The sequence below is a fragment of the Ambystoma mexicanum genome, chromosome 1q (assembly GCF_040938575.1).
Source record: "Ambystoma mexicanum isolate Mex_15411 chromosome 1q, UKY_AmexF1_1, whole genome shotgun sequence".
NCBI classification, from domain to species: domain Eukaryota; kingdom Metazoa; phylum Chordata; class Amphibia; order Caudata; family Ambystomatidae; genus Ambystoma; species Ambystoma mexicanum.
This window is the reverse complement of record NC_090922.1, coordinates 67,224,226-67,244,393: the sequence shown is the minus strand read 5'-3', so window position 1 is coordinate 67,244,393 and position 20,168 is coordinate 67,224,226. Positions and strand designations below refer to the sequence as shown.

The 20,168-nt window shown below is 49.0% G+C and overlaps 1 protein-coding gene and 1 long non-coding RNA gene across 3 annotated transcripts in view; one reads left to right on the top strand and one right to left on the bottom strand.

Annotated features, from left to right (window-relative positions):
• The window catches only part of UTP4 (UTP4 small subunit processome component), a 392,106-nt gene extending 388,503 nt beyond the window's left edge, over positions 1 to 3,603 (top strand). For both annotated transcript variants that reach the window (XM_069635538.1, XM_069635537.1), the window contains one exon: positions 3,396 to 3,603. In XM_069635538.1, the coding sequence (XP_069491639.1) occupies positions 3,396 to 3,512 (117 nt within the window). In that variant the 3' untranslated portion in view covers positions 3,513 to 3,603. The remainder of the gene's footprint in view (positions 1 to 3,395) is intronic.
• Positions 3,604 to 5,106: 1,503 nt separating this feature from the next.
• Positions 5,107 to 20,168, bottom strand: part of LOC138524918 (uncharacterized) — a 239,521-nt gene continuing 224,459 nt past the window's right edge. The window contains exon 3 of the long non-coding RNA XR_011283343.1: positions 5,107 to 6,732. This is a non-coding gene — a long non-coding RNA (uncharacterized lncRNA). The remainder of the gene's footprint in view (positions 6,733 to 20,168) is intronic.

The following is a 20,168-nucleotide window of genomic DNA, read 5'->3' as shown; positions in this document are numbered from 1 at the left end:
GGATTGTCTGTGCCGTCTCTGAATGTTACACTATGGTAGCCAAACAAATTCTGGAGGGGTTTAGGGCCCACTCCACTAGAGGGTTATCTGCCTCTTCCGCGCCAGAGAGGATTATCGATTCTGGACATATACCTAGCTGCCACAGGGTCATCACGGCATACATTTGTGAAACATTGTCAGGACACACTATCACGGCAGGATGCCCACTTTGGCAGGACAGTTTTACTAAATGGTTTGATAGTTTGTTCTTTTTCCATCCTCCTGTAAAGTAGGTACTGCTGTGAACGTTCATTTAAGATGAGAAATCCGTGCAGGGACACAATCCATTAGAAGAACAAATTACTTACCTATGGTAATGTTCTTTCTGATGAATGGTCCTCCCACAGATTCCTCATCACCTTTCCATCCTAGCCCACGAATAATGTCTTCTAGTTCTTCAACGTCTCTCCTTTAATGTATTTCTTGACAAAATGACAGAAAAATAAAATATTAGCTAACACCATTCCCCCAAATGGGCCCAACACAGAGAAAACATTAGTAAACTGTTGTCATGGTTTTGGTGCCAATAACTTGTACCGACTCCAGGCAACACATCTGGCCCTGATGGCGTAGAGTGCAGAGGGACCTTGATGCCAAGACCACAGACTGCCCCCTGATGTTGAAAACATTTCCAAAATCTGCTGCCACTAGAAGATGCATATAAGATGAGGAATAAGTGGGGGGGCATCAATCAATATACCTATGTAATTTATTCTTTTGGGGTGACTGTTGGGACTAACTGTCCCTCACGACCTGCCCTCCTATAAGAAATGTTGGTCTAACTTTTGGTTGGAACCCTGCCTTGCCATTCAAATCGATGGTTTCACACCCATCGCAAGACAGCTGTGAATAAATCTCCCTAATATCTAGTAGCAGTGGCAGGATTCACAATTGTAGGATCATTGACTTTCCTGTAGGTGCTCAAAAAATGCTACCTACCTCTGCACGTAGGATTTTTTAAAGAATAAGATGTTTTTACCTTTTCTAAGTTGCATCTAATTGTGCAACAGTTTTATTTCACTGTGGGTGGAAGTTATTTTCCTAGATTGTGGCTACCTACTTTTTTCCTTCTGTAAATTGCTAGTAATATTATACTTGTCTTCAAGTAGGATGTTACTTGGTTTTAGCAATTTTGCACGAAGTGCGGGTTCTATTTTGAATGCATGTTTTATTTTTACCTACAGTGTAAATAGTTGTTTTTGCTGAATACTTGCAATGCTTTACCATAGGTTACTGTAAACTAAAACGGAGGTAATTACCAATGGGTAGGTTGTGTTTTTCTTATACTGCTTACCGTTGCCACCCCACAGGGCGGCCTCCAGGTGCTCACAAGGCTCTGCAAGAAAAGAGGGCAGGTGTGTTAGTGGGGGTTGAATGATGGGATAGGTTCAGAACCAGGAGAAACGGGCGTTTGTGAGTTGGTTGTGTAGGCTGGCTTCTTGCATCCGTAAGGGTAAGACTCAATGCCTCTATTATGTGCTAGTGTTATGTTGGGTGTGATTCATGTGCGGTTTGGCTGGTGGTGTAATCGTGAGCACTGGCTTGTTGTAACCGTAAGGAAAGGTCTAGTGTTGTGGTTGTTGTATGCAGGAGAAAGTTGTGTTGGTGTGTGCTTTAGTGTTTCATGTGTAGAATGGCTGGTATTTATGGTTATATACACTGACTTGTGTCCATAAGGTCCAGTGCCTGGAATTGTTTGGTGTGTGCTGATGTTGGTTAAGTTGGGTGTTCATTGTGTAGTTTGGCTATCCCATAGGTTTGTATAGTACTTGAGGTAAGTTGGAGCAGGGTGGTTAGTATGTTGCTTACTCACAAAATTCTTCCAATTATGTCCTCAGAGCTCATCCATCTGCAACTCAGTCGTACCCTCCCAAGTTTTCCCGCTGCGATACACTGGCCGCCCCCGTGACCCCTCTATAAGCTCTGATCACTAGCTACTCCCACAAGGTCCTTTAAGTGCAACACGTTGGCTACTTCAATTTGTCCGGATTTGCGCAGCAAGAATTATTAGATACAATTGTGCTTCTGGGTGATGCAATATTAACGCATGGCTCACTTTCATAAAAGGTTCGAAGTGATGGCTAATCTATCCCGATGGTTAGTCTTCATGATTCTATCTAATGTGGTGCATGGTTAAATCTTCCCAGATCCGTCTAAATGTGAGGGGTGGCTAGTCTTTGCACATCTAAGTGTGATGCATGGCTAGGAGAGGAGTGAGGAGAGGTTTTGATGGTGGCTTTCCTTCGTTCCCCATTGCTATCGCTGGTATTGCCCTTTTGTGCTGGTCATTGGCAGTTGAATAGCCGTGTTTTCATTTATTTCCTGAAGGTGAGGTGGTCTTCTGTGGTTCTAATGATCTTTGGCATTGTGTTGCATAGGTTGGCAATTAGGCACGAGAAAGCAGTTCCTCAGAATTTCCTTTTTTGTATCGTTTCATCTCGATTTGAAGGTAGTTGTTTGATCTTGGGTCTCTTCTCGCTTGGTAGCGCCTGATCATGGCCTGGAGAAATTAAGCTCCTTGTCCGTGTAGAGGTTTGTGGGCAATGCAGAGGGTTTTTAATTTGATGCGCTTTTTTACTAAGAGCCAATGTGGGCTTCTCAGAACGGTTTTGATGTGGTCTCTTCTGTTTAATCTGAGTATCCTTGTTGCAGTGTTCAGGATGCATTTAACATTGTCCAGCAAGAACTTTTTCTTGCAGGAGTTTTTAACTGTTTTTAAGATGTAACGTTCCATGTGAATAATTATAGCTAAACAGTGTAAAGTTATTTATCATTCCTTTCGGTTAGCGGCCAATTAGGCAAAGACTGCTTTTACCTACCTTATGTAAGTGGTATTACATAATGGATAGCTTACTTGTACCTGTGTAAATATAGAAACCTTTTCCAAAGGGCTATGAAAAAAATGAATGTTGAAAATGAATAGCTGCTTGTAATGCTAGATGCCTATTTATCAGGTACAAAAGCTAAGCTTAGAAAATATGTTCTGAAATACCAAATACAAACTATTGCTGCTGAAGCAGTGAGCCCTCCTTCTCCCACCAAGGTACCCTCTTGTGATCATGCGGCAAGATGGGCCATGGAATCTCAGCAGTGAAAAAATGGTGTGCTCCAAAATAAATGCAACACAACAGTAAGGGGGCAGTAAGCCTTAGCAGAATCCTCAGAGGCTACTAGGAGTCTTTTTTTTTTTTTGGGGGGGGGGGGGGAGTTTGGCGACCAATGCAGTTTGTTTCCTGTATTCAGTACCTGCTCTTTGTCCGCATTAACATCCAGTTTGATTGGGTGATGGAGGGATAATGCTGGAGTTACAGCTGAAGAAGTCTATTTAACATGTGTCATCACTTTCTCATTTGCAGCCCATTCTGTACATGGATCTCATGGACAAGGACACCCTGGTGGTGGTGGAGCGCCCACTTGAACACATCCTCGCACAGTTGCCAGCACCCATCAGACAGAAGAAGTTTGGAACCTAGACTCTGCTTCATTCTCATCCATCACTCTCAGACTTTGTTGTTGCTTTCATAAACAAAACGGACACTTATTAAAAGATGAATTTGTTACAAACTCCTTCACAGTGCTGCCAGTATTTTGAGTTTCTTCACACCGACAGGAGGCTTACATTGGGAAGAGATGTGCTAAAAAGCCATGGCAGAGGAGTCGGTTGGAGATTTGGCATGGGCATTGGCCCTTAGTATGATCACAAATTTTGAAAAAGGACTTTTAGTTCAGGCCACCTAATAATAAATGCAGCAGTCACTTGTGAGATTTCATCCTTTCTCCATATGGATGGACAGTGTTTAAAGCACAGACAAGCTTGTTGTAGGTTGATGTGCTGCTTTAGTGCCATTACCAAAGATCCCATTTTGATTTAAATGTTCATACCAGATATGCACCTTCCTGGACAAGTGTGCTTTGCTTTTAGTTTGAAGAAAACCTTTAATTTGTTTGATTGGTGGGAGAGGTATGTGGCTTGTTGGATCCCTCTTTAAAACATATTCTCCTTTCAAGGTCCCATGCTTCTCCTAATTTGCAAGAGGAATGGATCTGACTTGTGAATGATAATGTCTGGGGCAGATGGCTGCTTTTAAGGTGGCACGAAACTCTTTTATATATGACATCCTGCTATACTGGAAAGCGTAACCGAAGACATGGTTTAATAAGAACTAGAAAGGCTGTCCCTTTGAAGTAACATAATTGGCAATCAACTGAAAAACATGTTTTTTTTTTTTACACTCTGAAGTTGTATCAGTTAAGTAGTACTCTTTGAAATCACTTTAAAGAGGAATATGTGCAAAAAGAATTCTGGGGGTATATTCTTTACTTGCCACCCCCTTCCTCCAGTTAAGACCCTTTTCCTTTTATTATTGAATTCCGAGGCAGCTGGTACTTACTGTTTAATAAAAGTTCTAATTATGGAGTTGGACACATCCATGTTGGTGGATCCTGAACCTCCATGCAGGACATGCGGTATTCATTGGGATTGGCTTTTCTGTGTAGCGATTAGGCTTGAACTGAGACATCTGTTGCCTTGGTCACCAAAATAAGTGTCCCACACTCATGAATTCAGCTTTGTAACTTTTCACACTGAACTGTTTGAATAGTGTCTGGGACACATCTTGTGAACCATGCCACCTTACACCTCAAACAGATGATCATGGGTCCTACCCACACAGCCGGACACTCTCTTGATGGCACTTTCTGTAATGAAAATATAACCACCGTCTGCTGGCGAGTTCACCTCACGTGGAAGATCTCTTATCTGTCTGCTCAGTCTTCACTGAGACACCACCCCTTGTAGTACCATCGTCCATGGGAAGAAATACACATCCATTCCCTACTAGAAAGAACTGAAGCAACCAAATCTACTGTCTCAGCAGATGGACCAACAACCACCCTGGATGCAAAACTAGACAACGTTTTCACCTGGATTATTTCTGCATTGTCCTGTAGGAACCTTTCAAAAACTCTGGGGGTTTGGGGACGGAAGAAACCAGTGAAATGGTTCACCGCCAGACTGAACTACTTTAAAAAATAAATAAATTCGGAAATATTAGACACACTAGCAAATTAGCCAACAATCAACAGTTAAACCTTTACTGAGCTGACGTGGTCAAAGCAAAGAAAGCATACTACCTCAAATGTATTGATTTGGCGCATCACGGGAAAAGGGAAATGTATAAGATCACAGAATTAAAAAAACCTGACAGCCTGCAGCACTAATCTTACCCCTCTACGCAAGACTTGGCCAGATTGCTACACACTTCAGTCAAAAGGTAATCTACACACCCGGATTACCTCGACTATAAAGGATGGTCATACGCCATCAAGAGTTCACCAACACCTTCCACTATGTCCTGCCTATCGTCTTTGCGCCCTGTCTGCAGAGGACCTACTGTGGGAAAATACTTATTTGTATTCCCGCCCATGTTCAGAAAATAACTAAGGCAAAAATTAAACCCTGGAACAGAATTTTGTATTCTCAGAGACCGAGGTTTTAGTATAGCTGCAGCTAGCTTCACATAGTCGTACAATCTGCCATGTGAACCAACTGCCCTCTCTTCTCCCTGTGTCTGCCCTCCCCATTCTAAAGGAGATAATTTATATAGTTTACAGCTAGTGTAGTCTTTCAAAAGGTCTTTGACTCTGCACTTTGGCCAGGGCATCAACTTACTCTCTGGCAGCTGTTCCTTGGCTATATAACATGCTAAAACCTGTTCTGTAAGCACAAGTGGACAGCTGAATCCATACGTACGCATTCACTGTTAGTGCAAACTCAGGATTTCTAAAGCAAGACATGTTCGCAGTTTTGTGTTTCAGAGAACCGATGTCAAACGGCTTCCAAAGCCTACAATATTTAATACACAGCTCACAATCGATGCTTTTCTTGCCTAGTTCTCTTAAACACCTACTTAATCTGACACGTCTATAGCTAACATTTCTCTAATCATGTTTTCTTGCACAATAAAACATTGCTAGTGGATTTTAAAGTTGCCTGTGATCTGTGACAGGAAGGCATTGGAGACATGCATTACTATAGTAAACAAGCATAGTGCCACATAACATTCCAGTAATAATCTACTCCCCTAATCTTAAAAAACATTTAGTTTTACCAGTACTGCAGGCACAACCCCTTGGCACAAATCCTCTCTAGGATGGAATAGCCATACATGTGGTTTTTGGCATAGCCGATTATGGAGCAACGTGAAACGGCAAAGCAAAAGTCCATTAGGACACATCTTATGGAGCCAAATTGCTCCTTGGAGCGTCTCTTTTCACCCCATGTTAGTCTTCAATGGTAGCCTTGCCCATTCGGTAATTGTTCCTTACAGGAAGTTATTCCTTTTCTCCATTTGCAGATCTGCGTCCAGCGTCCTGGATATTGCGATTCCTCTGTTGATCCAAAATTGTCTTTTGAAGAACAGCAATGATGCAAATGTCCAATGTTTCAACAGAAGCAGTACCTTTTTAGTACCAGCAGATCAGGCAATGGCACGGGTAGAAGGATGAAGCTTCCTTTTAAGCATAAAAGCATGGATCCAAAACTAGCGGCCACAAAATGTATGCTCCCGTCGGAGTTGTGAGCAGTGCCTGCAATGCCCTTTTTTTCAACTGGGCTGCTGTCCTGATGCTGACAGATACCCATTCACCAGACTGGATGCCTTGTCCTGTCCTCTTCCAGCGGTATTTAAGAACCTGTTTGCAGAGAATAGAAAAGTGTTTAGCTAACTCTTACAGTAGGTGATTACCAGCGGATAAAACACATGTTTTGGTAGCTGGGCGGCCCATGAACATCCAAAACCTGAATGCTAGTATTTAACAATGTATACATTGCTGTTGCTCCATATAGTATAAGGCAGGCCAAATTGGATAAATATTCCTCTATGTATTTTTAACAATGCTCACTGCAGTACTATTCTGTCTGGCAAATGCTTCTGGTTATTTGCTAAACATACATACTATCACTAACATACTATTACTAACATGTTTCTCTTTGACAGGGAAGCAACTTTAATATACTCTGGCTGTTATGCTTCAAAAGAAATTCAGGTAGCTAAATGATGCCTTTTTTTTTTCCTTTTGGGCTTCCTCACTCACCAATGTTACAGGACACACATACTAAACATTTCTACAATATGCAACCATGGCTGATCTTAAGTTTTTAGTGTTACTCTTTTAGTGAGCAACCCTACACATTCCTTCTGCACCTACATAAGACTGGCACTGAGCATACAACAACATTAAAGGTAAATACTACATATGTGGTAATTTCAATTTCTCCAGCATTGAATCTTTCATAGATTCACATTCTTGAATATTCCCTGTTCTGAGACTTGGAATCCTCTATAAATTAAATAATAATTTATGTTAAAACTTTCCCTTGGGAAAGAAAAGAAAGCTACACCCACAGGGCCCTATAGGGATTGTGTAGCATTTCACCTCTGGAGACCCTCATGGATTCACATGCTCATGAATATTCCTCTTCAGGCTGGGCATCTTCAGTAGAGAAAAAAATCAGTTTCATTTCTGGTCTTTCTCCTAATAACCAATCACTGAGCTCTGGGTCATACTGCCCCCAGTCCCAGCCAATGACTGCCCTCTACCTAAGCCCCTCCTATGGCAGCCATCTTCAGATTTGTACCACACGTTCAAGTGTTGGAACTCCTCGTGCTTAGCTCTCGAGCCTTTTTCTGTTTTTTGCGCTTTTTGAAAGAGTTTACTCTATTTCTTCAGTCAATCGAGCTTTGTGCTCCATCGATCAACCTTCCGATTAACGAGGACCCATTTTTCAGATTATTCAGCGCCCCTCAAGGGTGAATTTCGTCAAATTTCTTCTTGGAGGATTCCAGAAGTTTCTTCAAGGACAACGCCGTGTGCACATGTCGGACAAGGATTCGGCTCCCCTTTGCAAGATTTGCGGATTGCGGAATGTCTTCTCAGACAAGCATTCCAAGTGCCTCTCCTGCCTGTACCTGGACCCAACGCACGTGGAGGACTGTGCGTTTTGTCAGGAGATTTTGCCGTGCACGCTGAAGCATCGGCGGCTCAAGGAGTGGCTACAGGCCAAGGCCCCTGCTCTGGTTGGGTCCCAGCAGCATGCCTCCCCCGTTACCAAGGAAAGTGAGTGAGCTTCTAAGACCTTTTGAGGGCGCTCCTCTCACAGGGGCCCAACAAAAGGCCAAGCACTGCGAGTCCACTGTCACCAGGAGCACCGTTGCGACGGGCTTCTCGGGGGGCTAGGGCGAGTACAGTGTCTCCAGGGGCTTCGATCTCCAGCCAGCACTGGAGATATTCGGCAAAGAGGAAGTCGGACCATCCGCGCAAACTCGAGGAGAAGCCCAAGACCGGCCTGCCGGAGAAGGGCAAGGGGGAGCGGGGCGCTGACCCTCCTAAGGAGAGGCTGCAGGTTTGACCAAGACCGTGAATGCCCAGGTACATCCGACTAAGGACCAGCCTTCCATCGAAGGGGTAGTTGGGTCACTTGCGAAGGCTGCCGTGGCAGACCCACAGGATGCTGTCCGAAGGCAAGAGTACCCCTGCCTGCCAGGAGGGAGTGCTCTTTTCAGCCAATAGAGAAGACGCCGGAAAAGATGCCAGTCATTTCACTGAAATGTCCCCTCTGGTTGCAGAGAAGGGTGGGGGGGGCGGTAGTCCTCCAGGGCACGGATAGCTCCTCAGAGGAGGAGCTTACCTGCACCCAGACCATCCAGGAGGGGAGGTGCATCGAGAACAGGCCCTACGGCAAGGATTCCAAGGGCGTTGATGAGGAGACCGATGAGGAGCAGCAGGGCGGTGGGGGCCTGGGTGACCAGCCGGCACCTCAGTCACCGGTTTCATCGCCGCCGCCTCAGCAGCCACCTGGAGATATCTCTGTGGACATTCTCAGTTTTGCATACTCTTGATCCATACAAGGATGCCTGTTGCACCGGTGGCCCCTCCCACAGCGCCGGTACCTACTGGGGAACCACTGACCAAGAAGATGAAAGTTCATCCTACACCTCCTTGCCACCCTTCGCCTCCCTCTCCTCCAAGGAATGACAGAGCTTGATACGGCGATGACGGGCACGGATGATGGAGGGTTGGGGGACCTCCCATATCTTCGCCACCCGATGAGATAGGCTTGTTTCACGCCATGATCTCCAGGGCTTCGGAGTTCTTCCAGTTCGTTCCTGAGGAGAAGAAAGGTTTCCTATACCAGCGCCGCTAGGCCAAGAGGAAGACCATTCTTTCGGTCCCACCCCTGGTTGACTTTTGGGACGAGGGGTTGGCCCTCATGAACCATTCCACGGCACCAGCGAAGTGGGCCCATTATGAGAAGTACAGGGTGCCGAACTCTGTGCCCAAGTGCTTGCGAACCCAACGTCATCGGACTCTGTGGTTTCAGCAGCAGCCAAGAAGTAGTCTTCGGGGTCCTCCTTTGGCGGCCTCCACCCTACCGGACAGTTGGCAGCAGAAGTTGGATGCCGTGGAGCGACGAGTTATCACATTGGCAACGACGACCATCAAGGCCACCAACACTCTCGCCATTGTGGCGCGTCACGACCGGAAGCTGTGGTTCAAGATGGCTCCCCTCCTGGACTTCCTTCTTGATGACAAGAGATCAGAAGCTTTGGAGATTCTGCAGGAAGGCAAGGTGGCGTCGGACCACGCCATCACGGTGGCCACGGACATCTCCGACATGGGGGTCCACCAAATGGGCAACAGCGTTTGCCTTCGTCAACGGTGCTGGCTTAGGACCACCAATTTTCATCAGGACGTTCGATCGAGGGTGTTGGACATGCCCTTGAGGGACAATTTTGTTTCAGGAAGGCCGTAGATGAGTCTATTCAGGCCATCAAGACAGACACAGAGATGGCTCATGCCTGGGGCACGCTTCAGCAACGACTGCTCTTTGTGGACCGCAGGCGGCAAATCCCAAGGATCGTCCAAAGGTTTCAGTGGAGGTGCCTCGTCTTAGTCAACCCTCGCGTTCGTCAGCCCAGGAAAACTAGGGCCGTTCCGAGGCCTTCAGAGGAGGACGCCGTCGCCAGGGTCCCCAAGACAGCCCTTCGACATCCAAGCAGGATTGAACTGCCTGTGGCGTCGGGCCCCCACCCATGCACCCCGGTGGAATGCCGGCTGGAGAATTTCATCAGCGTGTGAAGACAATCTCCACTGACCGTTGGGTGCTGGACGCTCTAGCCCACGGACACACCTGGAATTTCCACTGAAGTGTCCCTCAATACCACCGGTGGCCCGGCAGGAAAACCTTGTCCCTCAGCTGCTGCAGGAGGTGTGGGCCATGCTGAAGAAGGGCACGATGGAGCGCGTCCCAAAGAAGCTTTGGGGCTCTGGAGAGTACTCTCGTTACTTCCTCGTAAAAAAGATTGGCGGCTGGAGGCCCATCCTGGACCTCCGTCATCTAAACAAATGCATCTAGTCCCAGAAGTTCTGGATGGTGACTCTTCAGCACGTGCTTGGACAGCTGGAAGAAGGGGACTTTCTGCAGTCGCTGGACTCGGAGGATGCTTACTGCCACATCCCCATTCACAAGGTGCATTGCAAGTTTCTGCGCTTTGTGGTTCAAGGGCAGAATTACCAATTCAAGGCCCTTCCCTTCGGATGGAACTCGATGCCAAGGGTTTTCACCAAGTGCTTGGTGTTTGGTGCTGGTGGCGGCTCAGCTGCGTCTACAAGGGATCCACGTTTACCCTTACTTGGATGACTGGCTCATTCGGGCCAGCTCAAAGGACATTGCCGTTGACCACATGGCGAGTCCTCGTGCTCAACTCTCGCCGGATCTGGGGTTCTCGGTGAACTATGAAAAGTCCTGCAGGACGCGCTGTTTCTGGGATCCCAACTCAACAGTGTCGTGCCTGGCGTCTCCGTCAGAGGAGAGGATAGCGCCATCTTGGGCAAGGTACAATGGCTGTTGGCCCTGAAGATCGCAAGGATGAGGTCCATCAAGTCTCTGCTCGGCATGATGTAGTCATGCATATACCTCATTCGGCTGTGCAGGCTGCGGATGCGTACACTACAGGAGTTACTCGACGCCGGTTGGATACAAGTGCCGGGAAGCTTCGAGGACAAGATCACACTCAACAAGAGTTTCCCTCGGGTGATACAGTGGTGGGGAGTTTGTGCATATCTCTCCGGAGGTGTGGATTTCCAGACCCCACCTCACCAGGGGACGGTCACGACGGACACCTCCCTGGAAGGATGGGGAGCTCACACCGGAAGTCTTCACGCAAGAGCCCTGTGGCTACCGGAGAAGACAGTGCACATCAACGTGTTGGAGTTGCGGGCAGTGTTTTGGGCCCTCAAGTCTTTCCTTCTGTCCCTCAAGGGCAAGGTGGTGCGGGTCTTCACGGACAACACCACCATGATGTTTTACATCAGGATGGAGGGGGCACCAGGTCCCCGGCGCTCTCCAAAGAAGTGCAGGAACTGTGGCACTGGGCCGTCGCCCAGGAGATGTTCCTCATCCCGTTTCATCTGGCAGGAGTGAAGAACACCATTGCAGACTCTCTCAGCAGGGAGCTGCGTTCTTGTCACGAGTGGGCGCTTCGTCAGGACCAAGTGGATCGCCTGTTCCGCAGATGAGGCAATTCCCATATCGATCTATTTGCAACGAGTACCAAGTGCCAGAGGTTCGCCAGCAGGTTTCCGCAGGCGGGGAGTATGAGGGACGCATTCTCATTCCCCTGGGAAGGCCTGTTTCTGTATGCGTTTGCTCCATTGCTTCTTCGACTAGTCAATCAACTCAGACGGTCCTGGTGCAGGATGATCCTCGTCGCACTGGTGTGGCCAAGGCAGATATGGTACCTGGACCTTCTCGGCATGTCAGCGGCCCCTTCAGTCAAGCTTCCGGTAGTCGCAGATTTTCTTGCCAGGGAAGGAGGCGCAGTCCTGCACCACGACCCAGGATCGCTGAACCTGAAGGCCTGGCTCCTGCCGCATTAGAATTCGGGGGTTACAACCCTCCAGCAGACTGCAAGGAGGTGCTTGCCAAGACCAGGGCATCATCCACTCTTAAATGCTACGGGCATAAATGGAAAAGGTTCACCGCTTGGTGCTGTGCACAGAAGATCGACCCTCTGCGACTCACGGCTCCACAGGTGCTGCCGTGTCTACAGTCGTTGGCCAAAGGAGGACTGGCCCATGCTTCTATCACGGTGCATCTGGCGGCTATCTCCCGCTACACCAGTTCTCCGAGACGATCATCGTTGTGGTCACATCGTCTGGTTAAGGTCTTTAAGGGATTATTCCTTTCTTTCCCAATGGGGAAGGCTCCAGCCCTGGCGTGTGAACTCATGTGGTGCTGACTAGGCTCATGGGACCTCCATTCGAACCTATGCAGACAGTTCCACTGAAGCTTTTGTCGTGGAAAACGGCGTTCCTCGTGGCCATCACCTCTACATGACGAGTGGGAGAGATTCAGGCTCGGTCCTGTAAGCCACCTTACCTAACTTTTCCCGACACAAGGGTGGTGCTGCCGATGCCCCCCTCTTTCATGCCTGAGGTGCCGTCGGACTTTCATCTAAATGAGCCCTTGGTGTTACCTGTATTTTTTCCGATGCCTTCGTCGCCGGCTGAAAGGACTTTGCACTCGCTGGATGTGGCTAGAGCGCTTAAGTGCTATGTGGACTGCACAAAGAGCTTCCAGAGATGTTGCAACTTTTTGTGACCTTTGGCCCTGTGAACCATGGGAAGGCCTTCTCCAAAGCTTCCATTTCCAGGTGGCTCTCCGGCTGCATCACCCATTGTCACCAGTTGGCGAACCGACCATTGCATGGCCGTCCAAGAGCCCGTTCGACCAGAGAGATCGCTGCAACTACGGCGTTCCTGTCTGGTGTGCCCCTGCTGGACATCTGCAGGGCTGCTACGTGGAGGTCGACGCACACCTTCACGAGATTCTACTGCATCGACCGGGATTCCAGGGAGGAGTCGGAGTCGGCCAAGCAGTGCTGTGCAACGTGTTCGCTTGAAGGTGAGCCTGGTGGGGAGGTAAGAGATGCTTATGTTGAGCCTTTCTCACCTCCCATGGTTGTGAATTGCTATGTATTATTCACTTATGAGCATGTTAATCCATGCCAGACACCGTGCTGGAGAAGGAACAAGTTACTTACCTGTAACTGTTCTCCAGCATGGGTCTGGCATGGATTCACATGCAAACCCTCCCACCTACCCCTCTGCACCTCTACTATTGGTCCTACTGCTACATTACGTACTACCAAATCTGAAGATGGCTGCCAGAGGAGGGGCTTAGGTAGATGGCAGTCATTGGCTGGTTGCAGTATGACCCAGAGCTCAGTGATTGGTTATTAGGAGAAAGACAGTTCAGAAATTAAACTGATTTTTCTTTACCGACGATTCCCAGCCTGATGGGGAATATTCTTGAGCATGTGAATCCACCATGCCAAACCCATGCTGGAGAACAAGTTATAGGTAAGTAATGTGTTTCTTTTAGACCCTAACCAATGAGGTGACTGGGCTTATGCTCCACCCCAGTCAGTCATCTTCAGATTTTGCACTGCGAGGGGAATCTTCTCAACTATCTGAGCTTTTTGAAATTATTCAGACCTCGTGGGGTCCGGCACTGAAGGCGGCATAACTCCAGTGGGACACCCCGCCGAGAACTGAGGCGGGACCCTCTTACACCACCTCCCCTGTGTACGCCGCCTTGATCCTGAGATACCCTGTTGCGCTGAGGGAGGAAGAGACCGTCTGAGACGGGGATCCCGGCGAGGCCACCGTGGCTTTCATGCACACCCTTATCTGGAGGGTCGCGGAAGGGGTGATGGCGACCTGAGGCAGAGCAGGTGAGCGGAGATCTTGGTGTCTGCCCTTGTGCGAATGAACAGACACATACTGGGTGCTGTGCCCTGATAGCACACCCCAGCCTCCCACCATGAGGCGCCTGCGATGAGACCCGATAGGAGCACCCTTCAGCCCCCTGTCTGGGGTATATGCTGGTACGAGGACCATACACAGGGGGGGTGGGGGGCTAGTGGCAAGTCGATCGTGCCCACTGCAGCATTTTGGTGCAAACTTTCTGACTTGAGGAGCTGCCATTTTGAACCCATTGCGTTTCCATAGGTGTGACAGCCCCTAAGCAGGGGGGGAAAGGACGGAGCCTGCCGGCATGGCAACTAGAACACCCGTGCTGCTCAGTGAGTGGGAGGGCGAGCGCAGGCGGAAGCATGGCCCAGCCCACCGGGTTGCCGTCACTGACGGAAACGCAGCAAGAAGGCCCCCCTGACAAGAGTGGTGGATCTGGGGTAACAGGGAGCCCCAGGGGCTCATGTGCTGACACTATGCCTGCAGCTATAGTGCCACGAGAGTGAGAGGGGGGGGCCTGAGGACTTTATTATATGGTAGCTGTGGCCATTAGCAGCATCATACAACGCTAGCCATTGCACCCAGCAGAGGCTTAGGGAATAACCCCCTGAAAATATGCCTAATAGTGCGGGGAGGGAAGAGAAGATACAAGGCCCCACCGTCTGTGGGCTGAGGACACTAAAAGGGGAGTTGGCCCCGCACAATCTGCCCAATTCTTATGCCTGCAGAGCCGAATTACATATCTGGCACAGGTGCTGCACCTGCTAACGACATCAGGCACCACCACAGGTCCCGAACTATCACTGGCATGGCAGCACGGGGAAGGACACAGCTAAAGGGAATTATAGTGTGCTGCATGGCGAAAGGTAACAAGAGGCAATCCTGCCTGACCTTCCCCCCCCCCCCCCAGAAAACGGGCCTAAACTCAAGCAACGAAAAGATGCTGGGGCCCCACAACGGAGCTGCCAGAGATACAGCCAAGGCATGGAAGAGCCCCAAGCGTGCTCCAGCAGTGATATTCAATAGACTGCACTCAGTCAAGTACTAGCTGAGATGAGGGCCGGCTTTGCTTCAGTTAACACCAAACTGGATGGATTTGTGTATAAAGTGGATAGGATGCAAGAACGCATCGAAAAAGAGAGCAGGAGAATATCCTAGGCAGAACAACGAGTAGGGGCCTTAGAAGACACCAGTGGTTTCACCACACAGGCTATCCAGGAACTGAGGAGAGATGTCAAACTGAAAAATGAGAAGAACAAGGATTTAGAAGCGAGAATCTGAACGAATAACATTCGGGTGGTTGGTGTGCCGGAGTCGATAACCCAGCGAAACATGGAGACATTTATAAAACAGGTTTTGAAAGACCCACCGCTGTCTACTCTGCTTCTGGTGGTGAGGGCGCACTGGGTCTCACAGATCACCCCCAGGCCGGGGCAGAACCTGTGCCCAATAATGGCACATCTGCTTAACTACAGGGACCAAGATGCAGTGTTACACAGAGCCAGGGAATTGGGGGACCTGATGTATGAGAACCCTAGGGTCTGGGAGCGTGGCCAAGGAGCCATGTGAGAGGACGAGACTTCCAGTGTGCTCCTGCAGATCTTTTTATCCGGAGAAATGCTGTGCAAAACTGCAGCATCTAACAACAAAACATAGGATTGTGGGTAGGAACCCTCTGGGAACAAGGATATACATTGCGAACCTCGTCCGGAAAGCGAGGGAGTAACGGTACCCAGGAAAAGTTGGCGAGATGCCTGAGAACGAGCAAAAGAAAATGGCCGCTAACTGGTAAACAGATAAAGGACCCGTCGCGGGCACAGGCCACGCGAGGGCAGCCTCGTATAACTACAAGGCGTCCTGAGAGGCACCGGACCCCTGAACTCGCACAGCTTCACACTGCGCAAGGAATAAAGAACAATACACCATATGAGGATCCGGAGCACAGGTCGGATGAGGCCGGGATGATAAAAGGCCTTGCGTAATACAAGGAAGCAGAGCCAGTGCCCGAGGGAACGAGAAACTGCTTGCGGCGAAATACATTGTTGCCCCCACTCCGGAGTCGGAATAAACAGATTGACTGAGGCAGGCTCTAATGTAGGCTGCAAGGAGCACAAATGGCATCAGATTGTATCTACCGTGGCGGCTGACGGCGAAGCGGCCGCGGGAAGGGGGCCCAGTGCACACGGCAGCATCAGGCTGCTGTGTGACAGAGAACTGGGAATTGAGGTGCAGACTGGCCTCAAGCATGCATGCAGGGCACTTCACTCTAATGCATGCGGCGGAACAGCCAACAAAGAACAAAAGTATTCCTGAAGTGAAGGTGGCACTGAAAGCTCAGTAAGGCAGTGGGGCAGTGGTAAGCAGCGTGACACGCACAGAACCTAGGGCTGCTGCTTATGAGGATTATTGGGAGCAGGATGAGCCTGCTGCACCCACTGAGAACATGAGGCTGACCCAACGAGCGTGGCCCACTGTCAAGTGATTGGGCACAGGGTGAGAAGACATCAGGAACAGACAAACTACACACAACCAACAGAGATCAAGAGAACCAATCCGGGACAGAGAGAGACAACCAAGGCAGGAGTGTCACGCACCCTGCACCAGGCAGACCCTGGTTCAGAGACACAGCCAAGGAACTCACAAGAAGGTCGGCTGTCTTCCCAAGTGGCATAAACCTGCATAATGAGGCTGCGGAAAGGCAAGAAGCAGAGGAACACGCATGGCACTGGAGCTATTATATGGGGAGATTCCCTGGGAAGAGATGAGCTTGCTATGCCCGCAATGAAGTGCGTGAGACCCACACAGAGAATAAGGCCTAGTGGCAAACAACTTGAAGAAAGTTAAGAAGTGCCAGGAGGGAAACAAACAAACCACAGCTAATACAACCTGAGCAAAAGAACTCGGCTCAGTGTATGGCAACATCAGCAGCTGAACACACCCTGTAATCGGAAGGCCATGGGAATGATCCCCAACAAAGTTTAAACACTATATGGGCTGAAGCAAGGGAGAGAGACGGTGAATCTAGCCTTGGCAACGGCGAGCAGAAACTGAGTGGCATTGGAATGGTGTCCAAGTTACCCAAGACAAAAAGGAAACGGACAATGGAAGATTTTACAAAAACACCCCAACCATCTGATTGGGCCAGGAACAGAGACGAGAACCTGCAGGCGGAAGCAACCCCGCTGCGAGACAATCAGCAAATATTGGATGCGATCGAGGACCTGAAAATCGCATGGGTAAACTAAACGAAATCAGAGCATCATTGGACCTAAAAATAGGAGCAGTACAAGAGGATGTCTACCTACTGCGGCAAGATGTAAAGAAAATAGCAGAACGTACAGGCGAACTGAAGAAGACAGCAACGACGAATACAGCTGCCTGTGCGTCGCACAATTCAGAGCCACATACTACGCCAACAAGTGGGTAACTTGGAAAACAGAGCGGAAGGACGAGCCCGAAAGAATAATATACGCATAGTGGGGCTTCCTGAAGGAGAAGGACCTAACCCCACGGAATATATGGAGACCATACTACTGCAAGAAATAGCAAGCGGGGCACTCGCCCAGGGATTTACGGTCAAGAGGGCGCACAGGGCATTGACGAGGAAACCACCACCTGGAGCACCCCAGAGGCCGATGATGGCCAAAATCCTGAACTACTGTGATAGGGAGAAAATCCTGGAATTCTTCCGCAAAGGAAGAGGTTGAACCACGGTAATGTGAATAAGAGGTTAAGAGCGACAGGTCTTAAGTACATGCTGATGTACCCAGCGAGGCTGAAAGTATTCCATAAAAATAGGGCTTTGTTTTTTTGACACCCCGGAGGACGCGACGGAGTGGCTAGATGCGCAGAACTGCCCCTCAAGGACAGATACGCAGAAGGAAGATGGCACAGAGAAATGACATGGTGGCCCGGGAGGCAGAGGTGCTGTATGACTGATACTGGGACTAGAATATAATGTAATGCACATAGACTGGAATGGCTAGGTTTGGATAATATACATTCAATGCACGTAACGAAATGCAGCAAATGTGCGGGAGACACAGGGGGTCTCACACTCGCATCCCAGAAGTGAGGTTAGAAATTCCACCGATGCAGTGGTAGCCTCCTACTGCATCCCTAGTACTGGTAAGCTGGGACGGGACGGAACGTGGGATGGCCTGAGATGCAGGGATGGAGTTGGGCAACTGTTGGAGAGGGGAGGGGACTGGTGGGGGAGTTGAAGTGTTTTGTTGGGAGTAGTTTATAAAAGGGGAAAAGAGCTTACACACTTGGGCACCTGCGCCTCAGGCAGAAGAGGGGGAGTGACGACAGAGGGACTGGATATGGCTGAAATATGGGGGATCTTAAAGTAATCACATGGAATGTCAGGCGGCTCAACAGTTATCTGAAAGGAAATAAGATTATGATGTATCTAAGAAGGAAAAAGATAGACATTGCCCTAATACAGGAAACGCATCTTACAAAAGAAAAACAGGAAGTGATTCAGAAGAAATGGAAGGGTACTGTAATTGGTGTGCCGTACTCGACTTATGCCTGAGTGGTGATCACGTGGGTAGCCCTGCATGTCCCATTCAAACTACTACAGACCACAATAGATGCAGATGGGAGGATGGTGGCAATACGGGGGCTGGTAGAGAATAAAGAGATATGTATTATAAACACATACACCCTGAATCAGGACACAGTGTCGTACATCCGGTCCCTATACAACAGTTAATCCATACCTGGGAGGGCGATGATATGGGGAGGGGACTTTAACTGTACACTAGATCCAAGGGTAGACAGATCAGACACGAAATTGGATAAACCTGCCCCGGCGGCCAAAGCCCTGAAGACTCTGTTGTCGGAGCTCCGGTTAGAGGTTGTGTGGAGGGTACATCACCCACATGACAGACAGTACTTGCATTATTCGGCCCCACACGAGGCTAAACTACATGTTTGCTGCACAGGAAATGATGGTGGAGATAACATGTACAGAATACAAGGCGAGGGTCCTATCTGACCACTCGCCACTGGTTCTAACGTGGCAATATTTGCGTCCGAGGGTTAGGATCCCAACATGGCGACTTAGAGCAGAGGCTTTACAAGATATGGATTTCAGAGAGGACCTGAGAGAAGAAATTATAGATTACTTCGAGAACAATACTGGAAGTGTAGATTCGGCAGGCAGGCACTCTATAGGAAGCATTCAAGGTGGTGATTAGAGGAGCAGCAATAGCTAAATCCAAGGGGCTGCAAGGAGGGCTACTGAAGGAATTTCAAAAAGCGGAGACAAAACTGGAGAATGTGATGGGCAAAGGGGGGGGACTCTGAGGAGGCAGCTGAAACCATAAGTCAACTGCAGCAGGAATGTGTAGGACACTGGGATAGATTGTGTAACTTAAGCTACAAGAAATATATGGAGAGGCAGCATGCGGGCAGAGACAAACCAGGGAGAATGCTGGCATGGTTGTACAAAAATGAGTCGCCCAGACTAGTGATCAGAGCAGTAGTGGGAGAGAGTGGGCACATGGTGGACACCCAGGAAGGGGTAAACAGAGTTCCTGGAATTTTAGAAGAGATTGTACAAGGACGAGGGAGGGGGCGACAGCATAGGGATAGCGGAAACACTGGAAGACATTGGTTTGCCTAAAATAAGTGCTGAAGAACAAGAAGGCCTAGAAGCCCCAATCACAGTAGAAGAATTAGAAGAGGCGGTGGTGCCACTGCCCACCGGCAAGACCCCGAGAACTGACGGACTCCCAAGCGAGTTTTATAAAAAGTGTAAGAGTGAGCCCCCCCCCCCCATTGCTGGCAATGTTGAACGAGGCGTTTGAAATAGGAACGCTACCACAATCCCTGAGAGAAGCGATTATTGTCCCACTCCCCAAACCTAATAAACCAGGCATGGAGTGTGGATCGTATAGACCACTGTCGATGCTGAACCAAGACAGCAAAATACTTACTGCAGTGTTGGCCAACAGAATGAGGCGAGTCATTGGTAGCTTAATACATCCTGACCAAACCGGGTATGTCCCACGCAGAAGTATATAAGACAACTTAAGACGGCTCCATCGGATTATGGAGCACACGAGAGGAGACCCAAGTGAGGTCGCCATTGTATCACTTGATGCGATAAAAGCCTTTGACTCCGTCAAGTGGCCCTGGCTGATGGCAGCCCTGAGTAAATACGGGATGGGAACAGGGTACCTTAGATGAGTGAAATTACTGTATAGCACGCTGCTAGCTAGAGTTAAAACGGGGACGTGTATCTCGGAGAAGTGGCAGCTCGGCACAGGTACCAGACAGGGAGGCCCATGGTCGCCAAT